Source organism: Scleropages formosus, chromosome 23 (assembly GCF_900964775.1).
Source record: "Scleropages formosus chromosome 23, fSclFor1.1, whole genome shotgun sequence".
Taxonomy (NCBI): Eukaryota; Metazoa; Chordata; class Actinopteri; order Osteoglossiformes; family Osteoglossidae; genus Scleropages; species Scleropages formosus.
The window spans coordinates 1,600,923-1,613,638 of record NC_041828.1 but is presented as its reverse complement, the minus strand read 5'-3'; the positions used below and the strand labels follow the sequence as shown (position 1 = coordinate 1,613,638).

Sequence of the window (12,716 nt, the reverse complement as noted above, 5' to 3'; positions counted from 1 at the left end):
GTTCGTAGGACAGGACAGAAATGAAGTCAGGGACGGGCGAAGGTCTTGCAAGGCACGAACATCACAGTACAGGCAATCCGGAGTAAGTATCCAGGGAGAACCAGGAACCAGGGAACAAGCAAGGAAAAGACGCTGAGACTGCAAAACCACGAAGGTTGTGGTGAGGACTCAGAGCTCCTTATATCCTGAGGGTTTTCAATTAGACACAGGTGTTGTCGCTTCGCTCGTTCCTGGGGCGTGACACTGTGAAATAAAAGAAATTTAAGATCATCAAACAGTGAAAAAATATAACGGGGTATATAGTTCCAAATAGAGGCTGGACATTTTAGGTAATACATTTTTCAGTTGATCTTAAACGTAGAGTTCAGGGTGGTAAAGTTCAGGGTGGTAAAATCCAAACAGTTAAGGTTGCATTTTTTCTATGTAACACATTTACTGATGTAATCCATCCATCCACCCATCCATCCATCCATCCATCCATCTAATTTCAGTAACTGCTTGTCCTGAGCAGGGTCATGCTGATCCAAAACCTAGAATCACTGGGTGCATGGCTGAGGCAGGGTACACCCTTTATGGTATGCCAGCTGTTTCATAGATACTATTCTATATTAACTTCTGTCCGAAGATGGCACAGAGAGTATTTTATGAGAGTAAAGTGGCATTATTCCTTTGATGAAAGGAAATGTCTTTCAGTTATTTATAGTCCTTGACTCGGTCCCTATAATGAAACTAATGTCCAATAACTGTAAATGCAAGGACTTCTTTCCAATGAATATTTCATTATTACTCTTTTTGTTACTTTTATGAAGTTAACATGTAAGGCAAGTCTAAAACAAGTACTTTTAGAATCTTCATTTTGTCAATTCAACTTTATAATTTGTATCTCATTTAGCAGCTTGACAAAATTTAATACCATGAGGTGTATGACCTAATGGTTAGTTTAAAACCAACGTTTTTATATCGTAATTAAAATTAAAATTGAGAAATACGACTTAGAACTTCAGATCACTACATATGATACTGTTATTGCTGTGTTTATTGTTAATTATTATTAAGTACAGTCCGTTTTGTTATGTTTTCATGGTATTCATGACACAAAATGATACTTTGTGAAGTCGAAGTTCTGACAACAGCCACACCCTTATCAGAGTACTCCAGACATAATGCACATCAAAAGATATTGTCACATCAGCTGAAGGACTCACTACATATAGAACTGCTGATCACTATGTTTTCATATTCATCCAAAAAATGAGGTGCCACCACTGACATAGGTAAAGTAGATATAAGTTTTGTAAGTAGTTGTCTGTCTGATAACTTGGCAAACCGGACTACCAGAAAAAGGCTCATGAACTTTTTGCAGATGACAGATTAAAAGGTAATATAATTCAATATTTTTCCAGACACATGTACTGCCAATAGATGAACATTGTCAAAACTTGTAAAAAACTATAGCAAAGCTGGTAGTGGGGCAGTTTACACTGCTGCCTTTCGACCCAAATATTGCATGTTCAAATTCCAGCTCCAGTACCCTTGAGTAAAGTACTTTAATATTTTTCCAGTAAAATTACTCAGTTGTATAAATGGGTAGATAACTGTAGGTGAGTTAACATTGTAAGTCACATTGGAGAAAAACATTAGCTAAGTGAATAAATGTAATGTAAACTCTTCCGAGTGCAAGGCGGTCAGTGTAACTACTATTCCACATTTCCTTTTCCACTGCTGAAAAATCCAGCCTTTTTTGTTAATTTCTACAGGTGATGTATTTTTTGGCATTCAGCTTGCAGTTTTCTGAATGGTAATTTTGCCGTAACTACCAACTTTGTGAAGTTTTCAGGTTTCTGAGGAGAATTAGTGACGAAGGTGTCGATTTTGTTCAATGGTACATTTAGAAGTATTTACATGTCTTTTCCTGTAAGCGCAGTCCAATTTTCAGCCAACACTCCTTGTTTTCTAATGCAGCTTATTTCATATATTTTAAAGTGATTTTTCTGTTTTCGTGATCAAAATGACTTTTACTTCAATTATTTGGCCTCTTCTGAAGGATAATGGTGTTTCAGAAACATACAGTACAAAAATGCTGATTTTCACTTCTTTAATAGCTGACACATATTGGTAACTGATATTAAACTTAACTAACCCATGTAACTGCCTTTGTGACTATGAATTAGTCATTACAAAGTTCAAATCTGGTTTCATATCATGGCTCCATAGTTTACTACCTCATGTACACAGTGAAGAAGCAAAAAAGACACAAGTCTTCAGCTGCGGATATGTGTAAACACTGTAAGGACCCTCGTTACTGCGGAGTGTCATGTTTGACTGGGAAAATGGGTTTATTGTAAATAATTGAGAATTGTGGGTAAAATGTGAATTAAGCGTTCAACCGCAGTGGGGGCTCATGGGGACTGAGAGCACTGAACACCTTGTGTTCGCGGCAATACCTCTTGCTGTGTGCCACTGTTTGAATAAACATTCATAATGAACAGTGTCCGCACATCCCTCTTCATCCCATCCGAACCCAGAGCACAGCATGCAACAATACATACACATGGGTTTCTGTTATCTAAATGCTATGCTGTCCACCTCCAGGTGAAACCTGTGTCTAAAAGCAGATATGGCAGAATCTAAAACCTGGGGTAAGTTTACAATCACTGTACGGTATTTACTCTGTTGATGTAATAAACTTTTTTGTATTTTGTCTCTGACATATGTTTCTTTGCAGAAAAGCATCTGCTAAATTAACAAAATGTAAATGTACTGTATTACTGTAGCACATTTTCAAGATTTTAACTTTTAAGTGGCTTACAATGGTTTGCTCATTTATACAAATAGGTCATTTTTATTGGCACAAATACAAGCTTCAAGCATTCTACAGTAGAAGGCAGGATTCAAACATGGGTCCTTCAAGTGCAAGGCACCAGGTCTAACCACTTTGCTACCAGCTGGCCCAATGTCGTAAATAAAAAAATATGACATTAGTTATTGTGGTTGCACCTGTGAACATATTTGGGAAGTCAGGAAATTGATCACTACTGTCATAATCTACTCAGTCCCTTGCTCACGTTTGTTAACTGCTTCTACAAGCCAGGGTTGCTGTGGTTTGGAAGACATTGTGGAGTCACAGGGCACAAATCTAGTTATGATACACCCAAGATACTACGCCATTCCATTGCAGGGTAGCCACACATACAGGCACTCACACGTACACACGTTCCTGCCTCCTGCCGTAGAACGCCTGAGGATTTTATTTGCTCCAATATTTGCTCATTTAGAGTCATCAATTCAGCTGAAACATGTCTTTGGGCTGTGGAAGGAAAGCAGTATTATAAAGTAGATCTCTTTTTCCCCTCACAATCCTTCAGCGAACAATTTTCTGGAGGTGAACCATGATCAGATCATCCAGGGTGTGCAGAACAGCAGACCCATTGCAGAAGCTGCAATTGCACAAGACTTGATCCGTGAGGAGGGGGTACGGGAGATCAGTTTGGCCGAGACGGATCAGGCAGTAATGAAAGCTCTGTTCAACGCTCTCGAATCAGAACCTTCGTCGCACAAAGATGTCTTTTATCAGATACTGAAACAGATGGAACCCAGACTCATTGAAGAGCTTGGTGAGACATTTTTCTGTATATTATGGACTACACTGTTGTAATGTCTAATGTATGCAAAAATGTTTAAAAAATACACTAAACATGACAAGAGATAATTCTTGTATTTTTCTGAAAATGCAATATTTCCTTACTGTTTTGGAAGTGTACAAGCATTTCATTGAGCTGGCAGGTGGCTACCAATGGGAGGCAGCTGTTGGTATGCAAGGGCGTGGCCTTGTTATTTGGGTTGGTCTAAGTTTGTGGAGTGGTGCATCTGCAGCTTTTGTTGGTATGTGTGGAGATGCGGTATTGTTTAATTGGGGTGGCTGAGTTTGTGGAGTTTCTGCATTTGTTGAGGGTGAAGGGCATCTAACATGTTTGTGGAGAGGGGTTGGTCTGGGACACCAGACTGCATTGTTGAGCCTTCCTGAGGTGTCATGGGCCTAATTCAGTGAAAAACCAAAGAAGGGAGGTGCCCACTTAACAACCTCAATGAAATACCTATGCTGGCACCCTATGGTTGATGTGGTGGCTGGGGGGGGTAAATTAAACCACTTGGTCTTGAGTCATGGAGATGTATGATGCCAATGCCAAATGTATTTCTCTGTGACTTCATGGTGAAGTCAGCTGGACTGGGTCCTTGTGTACGGATGTTGTAATATGCACATGAGGTGTAACATCTTGTCCTGTGTATGTTGAATAAATGTTTGTGACAGTCAATGCAAGTGCATGTCACCTTAAGAACACATCTCAAGCACCTGAGACACCCAAGGGGTTTAAATTTACATTTATTCATTTAGCAGTGGCTTTTCTTCAAAGCGACATACATCTCAGAGAGAAATACAATGAGTGAATTACCTCAGGGGAGCATGGTGGTGCAGCAGGCTTGGCTGGGTCCTACTCTCTGGCGGGTCTGGAGTTTGAATCCTGCTTGGCGTGCCTTGCAACGGACCAACGTCCCATCCGTGGTGTGTCCCCTCCCCCTCCAGCCTTGCACCCTGTGTTGCTGGGTTAGGCTCCGGTTAGCCACAACCCCGCTTGGGACAGATGGTTTCAGACACCGTGTGTGTGTGTTTCTGTGGGCGCGCATTATTTCAACATAATGACAGACTTGGATGCAGCAGACACATGATTGTAAAGCATAGTTAATTTGTCACATTCCACCATATGAACCAGTATAAATTACACAAATAACCACATAAACATTTACACGTTTATCAGGCACTTAAGAGATCAAGGGAGAAGTGAGTCCGAAAGAGGTGAGTTTTAAGACCTTTCTTAAATGTAGACTGTGATGTAGCAGTTCTGAGTGAGAGGAGGAGGTCATTCCAACACATCAGAGCCAGAACTGAAAACCTTTGTGCTTATGATTTTGGGCCTTTTTTGCATGAGACCACCAAGTTGGCAGAGTTGGAGGAGTGCAGCAGTCTGGTTGGGGTGTAGCAAATGATCAGGTCTTGTAGATATTGGTTTTGTAGGTTGTAACCTGAATCTTGAATTTGATCTGGGCAGCTATAGGAAGACATCGCAAAGAGACAAGGAGGGGTGATACATAGGAATGCTTCGGCAGGTCAAACACAATTCATGCAACACCGTTCTGTATCAGCTGGAGAGGTTTGACAGCAGCGGCCAGAAGGCCAGACAGGAGAGAGCTGGAATAGTCCAGGTGGGATATCACCTTGGTCTGGACAAGGAGTTCCGTAGCATCTGCTGTGAGATAGGGGCAGATCCTGCAGATGTTATGCACGATGTACATATCTGCAGGTCCAGACTGTGGCTTTGATGTGTAGAGAGAGACAGACGTGAGTCCATCATTACTCCTAGGTTCTTAGCTGAGGAGGTAGGCAAAATCAGGAAGTTGACCAGTTTGACATAAAGTTCTCAAGAGGTAGATGGGCCATCTGGGAATTGAAGGATCTCTGTTTTGGAGAGACTGAGTTGAAAGTGGTAATCAGACATCCAGGCAGAGATGTCTGAGAGGCAGGCGGTGATGCACGAGGAAATGTCTGTAGCTCCAGATGGATAGGAGAGGAGGAGCTGGGTATCATCAGTTTAGTAGTGGTACCACAGTGTGGCAGTGGTTCCATGTAGCAGTGGTTTAGCAATTACTAATTCCCTTGCTGAGTGTAATACTGCATGGAGTCAAACAATATAAAATAGAAATATAAAGAGCTACACTTGCGAACTATGGGCAGATTTGGAGGGGTTCTGTGGCAAGCAATCTTAGATACTTCTAGATAATTAACAGTTTAAACAGGTCTGTCAAAAATTGCAGGGTCATTCCAGAAAGTGGTCATTATTGTGCTTATGAGAAAAACCAAATCAGCTTTGGCATTTTTTCTTAAACAGAGCAAATGGACTCCAGTAGACACACACAGATGGAGCCAGAAGACAGTGACGGAGAAATAAGAGCCCACAAGCACAGAATACAACAGTTAAGAATTGAGATGCAGGAAAAGAGAGATTCCCTACGAATGAGGAGAGAGGAGACCATGAAAGCAATAGAAGAAATAGAAAATCTCTGGGAAGGAACAAAGAGGGAAAAGGATAAGGTTGAACACATGAGGGCTAAGATTCAGAGACAAAAAGCAGAACTTGAACAAATGATGCAAGAAAGAACAAAATTAGAGGGTATGATAGAACAGATGAAGGCTGAAATCAGGAGGCTCAAAAAAGAGTTGAGACAAAATAAGGAAGAGACAAAGCATGAAAGGGACAAGATGGAGAAGATGAAAGCTGAAGTACAATCAGAACAAGAGTCAGTGGAGATAAGAAGAGATGAGTTTGCCAGAGAGAGGGAACAGCTAGATCACATAAAGTTTGAGATATTGAGGGAGAGAGAGGAGACAGAACAAAATCACAAAGTGATTATAACAGAGAAGCAAAAAGTGGAACAGATGAAGGTGGAGATTCAAAGGCAAACTGAAGAAATAGAAATTAAAGCTGAAGAGACAAAGTTAGCAATGGAGATGATGGAACACATGAAAATAGGAATACAGAGAGAGAAGCATGAACTAGAAAAGAACAAGTATGAAACAAGGAGGCAAACAGAACAGTTTGAACAGATCAAATATGAGATCAACAAGATCAAAGAAGAGATGGAAAAAAGATGGTCTGAGGCAGAGAAAGAGGAGCAAAAGCAAAAAACTGAAATGAAGAGGGAGAAAAAAGAGCTAGAATTAATAAAGGCAGAAATTCATAAAGCTAAAGATGAGATGGAACATGTCAGAGAAGAGACAGAGAAAGAGAAGGAGCAGATTGAAAAAATTAAAGTTGAGTTGAGTAATGAGAAAGACACTCTAGAGAGGGGAAGACAAGAAGTCATATGGGAAAAAAAGAACATAGAGCATTTAAAAAGTGAGCTGCAAAGAGCTACTGAAGAAATGGCTCAAAGAAGTGAAGAGACAAACCGGGAAAGAGACAAAGTGGAGCAAATGAAAATTGAACTCCAGAGAAAGATGGAAGAAGTGGAAATCAGGATGGAGGAAGCAAAACAGGCAAAAGTCAAGATGGAGCAGATGAAAATAGAAACACAGAAAGCAAAAGACATGTTGGAACAACAAAGGGATGAGACAAGAAGAGCAAAAGAAGAGCTGGAGAGGAAGAGGTATGAGACACTGAAGGAAGAGCTGGAGCAGAGAGCTGAAATCCAGCGAGAAAGAGATGAACTGGAACACATAAAGCTAGGAATGCAGAGGGAAAAAGAGGACATGGAAATGGCAATTGAGGAAGCGGAAAAAGATCTTAAACAGAAAAGAGAGGAGACCAGGCGTGAGAGGGATAGCATTGAATGCATAAAAGCAGCAATACAAACTGAGAAAGGCTTCCTGGACAGGCAAAGAGAAGAGACAGTGAAGGACAGAGAAGAGTTAGAGCAGCTTAAGACAGAGATACTACAAGCAAGACAAGAATTGGAACAAAGCAGGGAAGTGCTGCAACAAGACAAGGACAAGATGGAAAAGATGAAAAGTGAGCTACAGGAACAGATAAATGAAATACAAACCCAAACAGATGACATCAAAAGAACTAAAGAGAAACTGAAACATATGAAAGCAGAAATACTCATAGAGAAAAATGAGTTAGAGAAAAAAGGAAATAAGATGAGGAGAGATAAAGAACAGTTTGAAAAGATCAAGTATGAAATAAACAGACTGAAAGAAGAGATTGAAAAAAGATGGTACGAAGCAGAACAAGAAGAGCTGGAGCAAAGAGCTCAAATGCAGAGAGAGAAAGAAGACTTAGAAAAAAGGCAGGCTGAGATACAAAGAGCAAAAAAAGAAATAGAACATGACAGAGAAGAGACAAAACAAGAGAGGAACCTCACTGAAAAAATTAAATGGGAGTTACACACAGAGAAAGATGCCCTAGAAAAAGAAAGAGCAGTAGTGAAAAGAAAAGCTGAAGAACTGGATCAGATTAGATGTGAAGTACAAATGGCCATGGAAAATATAGAACAGAACAAGGCAGAAATCCAACAAGAGAAGAATAAAATGGAAAAGATGAAATTAGAAATGAAAAAACAGTTAGAACAAATAGAAAATCAGACTGAAGAGGCAAAGCGAGCAAAGGATGAACTAGAACAGTCAAAAGCAGACATAGAGAATGCTAAGCAGCTGTTACATGAACAGATACATGATATGAAGAAAGCAAAAAAAGACATAGAAAACAGAAGGTACATGACTGTCAAAGAGGAGTTGGAGATGAGAGCAGAAATAGAGAAAGGAAGACAGGAACTGGAGAGGATCCTGATGGAAATTCAAAGGGCAAAAGAGAAAGAAGATCAAATCATACATCACATGGAAAGTAGTAAACTGAAATTTCAACCACAGACAGAAAGAATTATCCAGAAAAGAACATGGGATCTGGCAAATCTAGAAGAGCTTGAGATTACTCAGATAAAAACAGAGACACAAACAGTCATACAAGATGAAAAAGCAAACAAAAAAGATGGACTAGAACTCATTCGGTATGAGATAAAGAGGGGAAAAGAGGTTTGTGAACAAACCAAGAAAGAAACAGACAGGGAAAGGCAAGAGATTGAACAGATGAAAGTGGAAATACAGAAAGACAAAGACGCACTCCTCCAAAAACGCGAAGAGACATTCAGGGAGAAAGAAATGCTGGAGAGGATGAAGGCTGATCTTTTGGAATACAAAAAAGAGATTGAACAAAATAAAGAAGAGACAAAAAAAGAGAAGGATAAAATGGATCAGATAAAAACTGAAATAAAACAACAAATAGAGGCCTTAGAAATCAGGATTGCAGAGACAAAACATGCAAAAGAAAGGTTGGAAAGAATGAAGACAGAGATAATGAGGGAAAAGTATGATTTTGAAAGAAGAAAGGATGAGACAGACAAGGAACCGTTTGAAAAAGTAAAATATGAAATTAACAGAATTAAAATCGAGATTAATAAACTCTGGGATGAGACTGAAAATGAACAGCTAGAACTGAGAGCTAGATTACAGAAAGTGGAAGAAGAATTGGAGAACAAAACAGAAAAGATAAACAGAGAGATGGCAGAACTGGAAGAGTTAAAATCAGAGTTGAAGAGACAGGAAGAAGAGATTGAGAACAAAAGGGAAAAAAACAGAAAAGAAATCAATGAGATTGAAAAAGCTAAAGCTGAACTGCAAAGGCAGAATGAGGAAATAGAAATTAAAATGCAAATGGCAAAAAATGAGAAATATGAGGCAGAAAAGACAAAGGCTGATATTCAGAGACAAAGAGAAGAAATTGAAAAAAGGTTTGAAAAAACAAACAGAGAGAAAGATATTCTGGAGCAGATGAAAATTGAGATGCAGCGACAGAGAGATGAAATTGAAAACAAAACAGAAATAACACAGAAGGAGATGTACAAAATTGAACAAATGAAGGTTGAAATCCAAGGAAGGAGAAGTGAGGTAGAGCAATGGATTTTAAAGTCAATGACAGAGAAAACTGAGATAGAACTCATGAAGGTGGAAATACAAAGTAAGAGAGAAGAAGTTGAAAAAATGATGAGTGCAACTAAGAAAGAGAAAGACATTCTAGAACTAGCCAAGGCAGAAATATTCAAAGAAAGAGCAGATTTACAAAAAAACAAGGAAGACATAAAAAAAGAAAGAGAGGAAGTGGAACAGATAAAAAGAGAAACAATAAGAAATGAACAAGAAGCAATAAAAAGAATGGAAATAATAAAAACTGACATGGAAAACCTGGACAGGATGAAGACCAAATTAAAAACAAGGACAGAAGAGCTGGAAGAGAGACAGGACAACACAATGAGAGAAAAACACATCTTAGAAATGAAAAGGGAAGAGCTACAAAGAAACAAAGAAGAAATGGAAAGACAGAAAATACAAAGAAAAATTGAAAAAGACGAGGCAGATCGAATGAAGAATGAGCTACAGAGAGCCTTGGATGAAATCCAAAAAACCAGAGAAGAAGAGAGGAAACTATGGAAAACACAGAAGGTATGTATGCAAGCAAAACTGCTGTATACAATAATATGTGCACTTGTTTGTACACCCATTAAAATTGTTCTATATGGTCACCTAACTGAATTAAACATAAATATTACTTATAAAACACTGACTTAAATCTCTTTAATGCAAATAATAAAACTTAAAGATTAGAAATATAAAAACACTTTCAAAGAATAACTATAGGAAGCCCTTGATGCATGAAGGTCCATTCTTACAATGTTCTGTAAATAACAGGGAATCACTGATAACACACTTATAGATTCAATTACAAATATCGCTGTCTTACGGCAGAGTGGACAGCTTATCACGTCATACAGCAGAAAAAGCTGTTGCTGAAACTCGAAAAGAAAAAACACTGGGACAACAATAAGATATGACACTTTCTTACAATCACAGTGATTAGAATCCCGAACGTTATAATTCAAATAGGTAATAAGTCAAGTACGAAAACTGCTCAATCTCAATATTAACAGGTAAGAAAGAAATCTATGATAAGAAATATTAAAAATAAGGTGTTCAAATGCATGGAGGGTGTGGCAGCACAGCAGGTTTGGCCTGTGCCTGCTCTCTAGGTGGTCTGGGGTTTGCGTCCCGCTTGGGGTGCCCTGTGATGGTCTGGCATCCTGTCCTGGGTATGTTCAGTCCCCCTCCAGCGTTGCTCCATGTGTTGCCGGGTTAGGCTCCGGCTCGCCGATACGCTGCTCAGGACCAATTGCTTCTCTCAACATGTGGATGTGTTAGCATGCATATACATGTAAAACACTAATTATAAAATTTTCTGGGAAGGATGAAATGGAAAACATGGTACAAACAATACAGAACCAAACTGAGGAGAAAGAGGAGATAAAGAAACTGAAGACTGAAATAAGCAAGGAAAAACATACTACTGAAAGTCTGAAGGACTCAACAAGCAAAGAGATGGAAACAGTCGAAGAGATGAAAAACAAACTTCAAAAAGAAAAGGAAGAAATTGAGCAAGCCAGAGATGAATTAATGAAAGACAAGGACAGGATACATTTAGAAAAGGTGGAAATTGAAGGTAAACAGAAGGAAATTACAGAGAAATGGAAAGAGATACAACTGGAGAAAGACGAAATTGAGGAAACGAAGGCAGAACTACTGCGACAGAAAGAACATATGAGCGCACTGAAGCACACAGAGGAAAATAAAATAGCAAAAATGAAAGCTGAAATTGAAGGAGAAAAAGAACAACTGGAAAAGAGACTGGAAGACTTGAGAAAGGAGAAGGAGGACATACAGAAAATGAAGACTGAAATAAGCAAGGAAAAACAAACTACCGAAAGCCTGAAGGACTCAGCAAGCAAAGAGATGAAAACAGTCGAAGAGATGAAAGAGAAACTTCGAAAAGAAAAAGAAGAAATTGAGCTAGCCAGAGAGAGAATAATGAAAGACAAGGACTGGGAGGAATTTGCAAAGGTGGAAACTGATGGTAAACAGAAAGAAATTACAGAGAAATGGAAAGAGATACAACTGGAGAAAGATGAAATTGAGCAAACGAAGGCCAAGCTACTGAGATGGAAAGAAGAGAGGAACGTGGAGGAGAGGAAGATGGCAATAACGAGGGGTGAAATCGAAAGTGAAAGAGAAGGACTGGAAAAGCGATCGGAAAACCTGAGCAAAGAGAAAGAGGACATCGAAAAAATGAAGGCTGAAATAAGTGAGGAAAAACAACGCGTTGGCCGCCTGAGGGAGTCAACAAAGATTGAGATGAATACAATTGAAGAGACGAAAGCCAAACTTCAGAAAGAGAAAGAAGAAATTGAGCTAGCCAGAGATGAATTAATGAAAGACAAGGACAGGATACATTTAGAAAAGGTGGAAATTGAAGGTAAACAGAAGGAAATTACAGAGAAATGGAAAGAGATACAACTGGAGAAAGATGAAATTGAGCAAACGAAGGCCGAGCTACTGAGATGGAAAGAAGAGAGGAACGTGGAGGAGAGGAAGATGGCAATAACGAGGGGTGAAATCGAAAGTGAAAGAGAAGGACTGGAAAAGCGATCGGAAAACCTGAGCAAAGAGAAAGAGGACGTCGAAAAAATGAAGGCTGAAATAAGTGAGGAAAAACAACGCGTTGGCCGCCTGAGGGAGTCAACAAAGATTGAGATGAATACAATTGAAGAGACGAAAGCCAAACTTCAGAAAGAGAAAGAAGAAATTGAGCTAGCCAGAGATGAATTAATGAAAGACAAGGACAGGATACATTTAGAAAAGGTGGAAATTGAAGGTAAACAGAAGGAAATTACAGAGAAATGGAAAGAGATACAACTGGAGAAAGACGAAATTGAGGAAACGAAGGCAGAACTACTGCGACAGAAAGAACATATGAGCGCACTGAAGCACACAGAGGAAAATAAAATAGCAAAAATGAAAGCTGAAATTGAAGGAGAAAAAGAACAACTGGAAAAGAGACTGGAAGACTTGAGAAAGGAGAAGGAGGACATACAGAAAATGAAGACTGAAATAAGCAAGGAAAAACAAACTACCGAAAGCCTGAAGGACTCAGCAAGCAAAGAGATGAAAACAGTCGAAGAGATGAAAGAGAAACTTCGAAAAGAAAAAGAAGAAATTGAGCTAGCCAGAGAGAGAATAATGAAAGACAAGGACTGGGAGGAATTTGCAAAGGTGGAAACTG

At 39.2% G+C, this 12,716-nt stretch overlaps 1 protein-coding gene across 1 annotated transcript in view; it reads left to right on the top strand.

Annotated features, from left to right (window-relative positions):
- The first annotated feature begins 1,257 nt into the window (after window positions 1–1,257).
- Window positions 1,258–12,716, top strand: part of LOC108938880 (trichohyalin-like) — a 38,117-nt gene continuing 26,658 nt past the window's right edge. Inside the window, exons 1-5 of the mRNA XM_029248483.1 lie at window positions 1,258–1,378; window positions 2,593–2,639; window positions 3,366–3,614; window positions 5,943–10,048; window positions 10,847–11,575. Of these exons, the coding sequence (XP_029104316.1) occupies window positions 2,618–2,639; window positions 3,366–3,614; window positions 5,943–10,048; window positions 10,847–11,575 (5,106 nt within the window). The 5' untranslated portion in view covers window positions 1,258–1,378; window positions 2,593–2,617. The remainder of the gene's footprint in view (window positions 1,379–2,592; window positions 2,640–3,365; window positions 3,615–5,942; window positions 10,049–10,846; window positions 11,576–12,716) is intronic.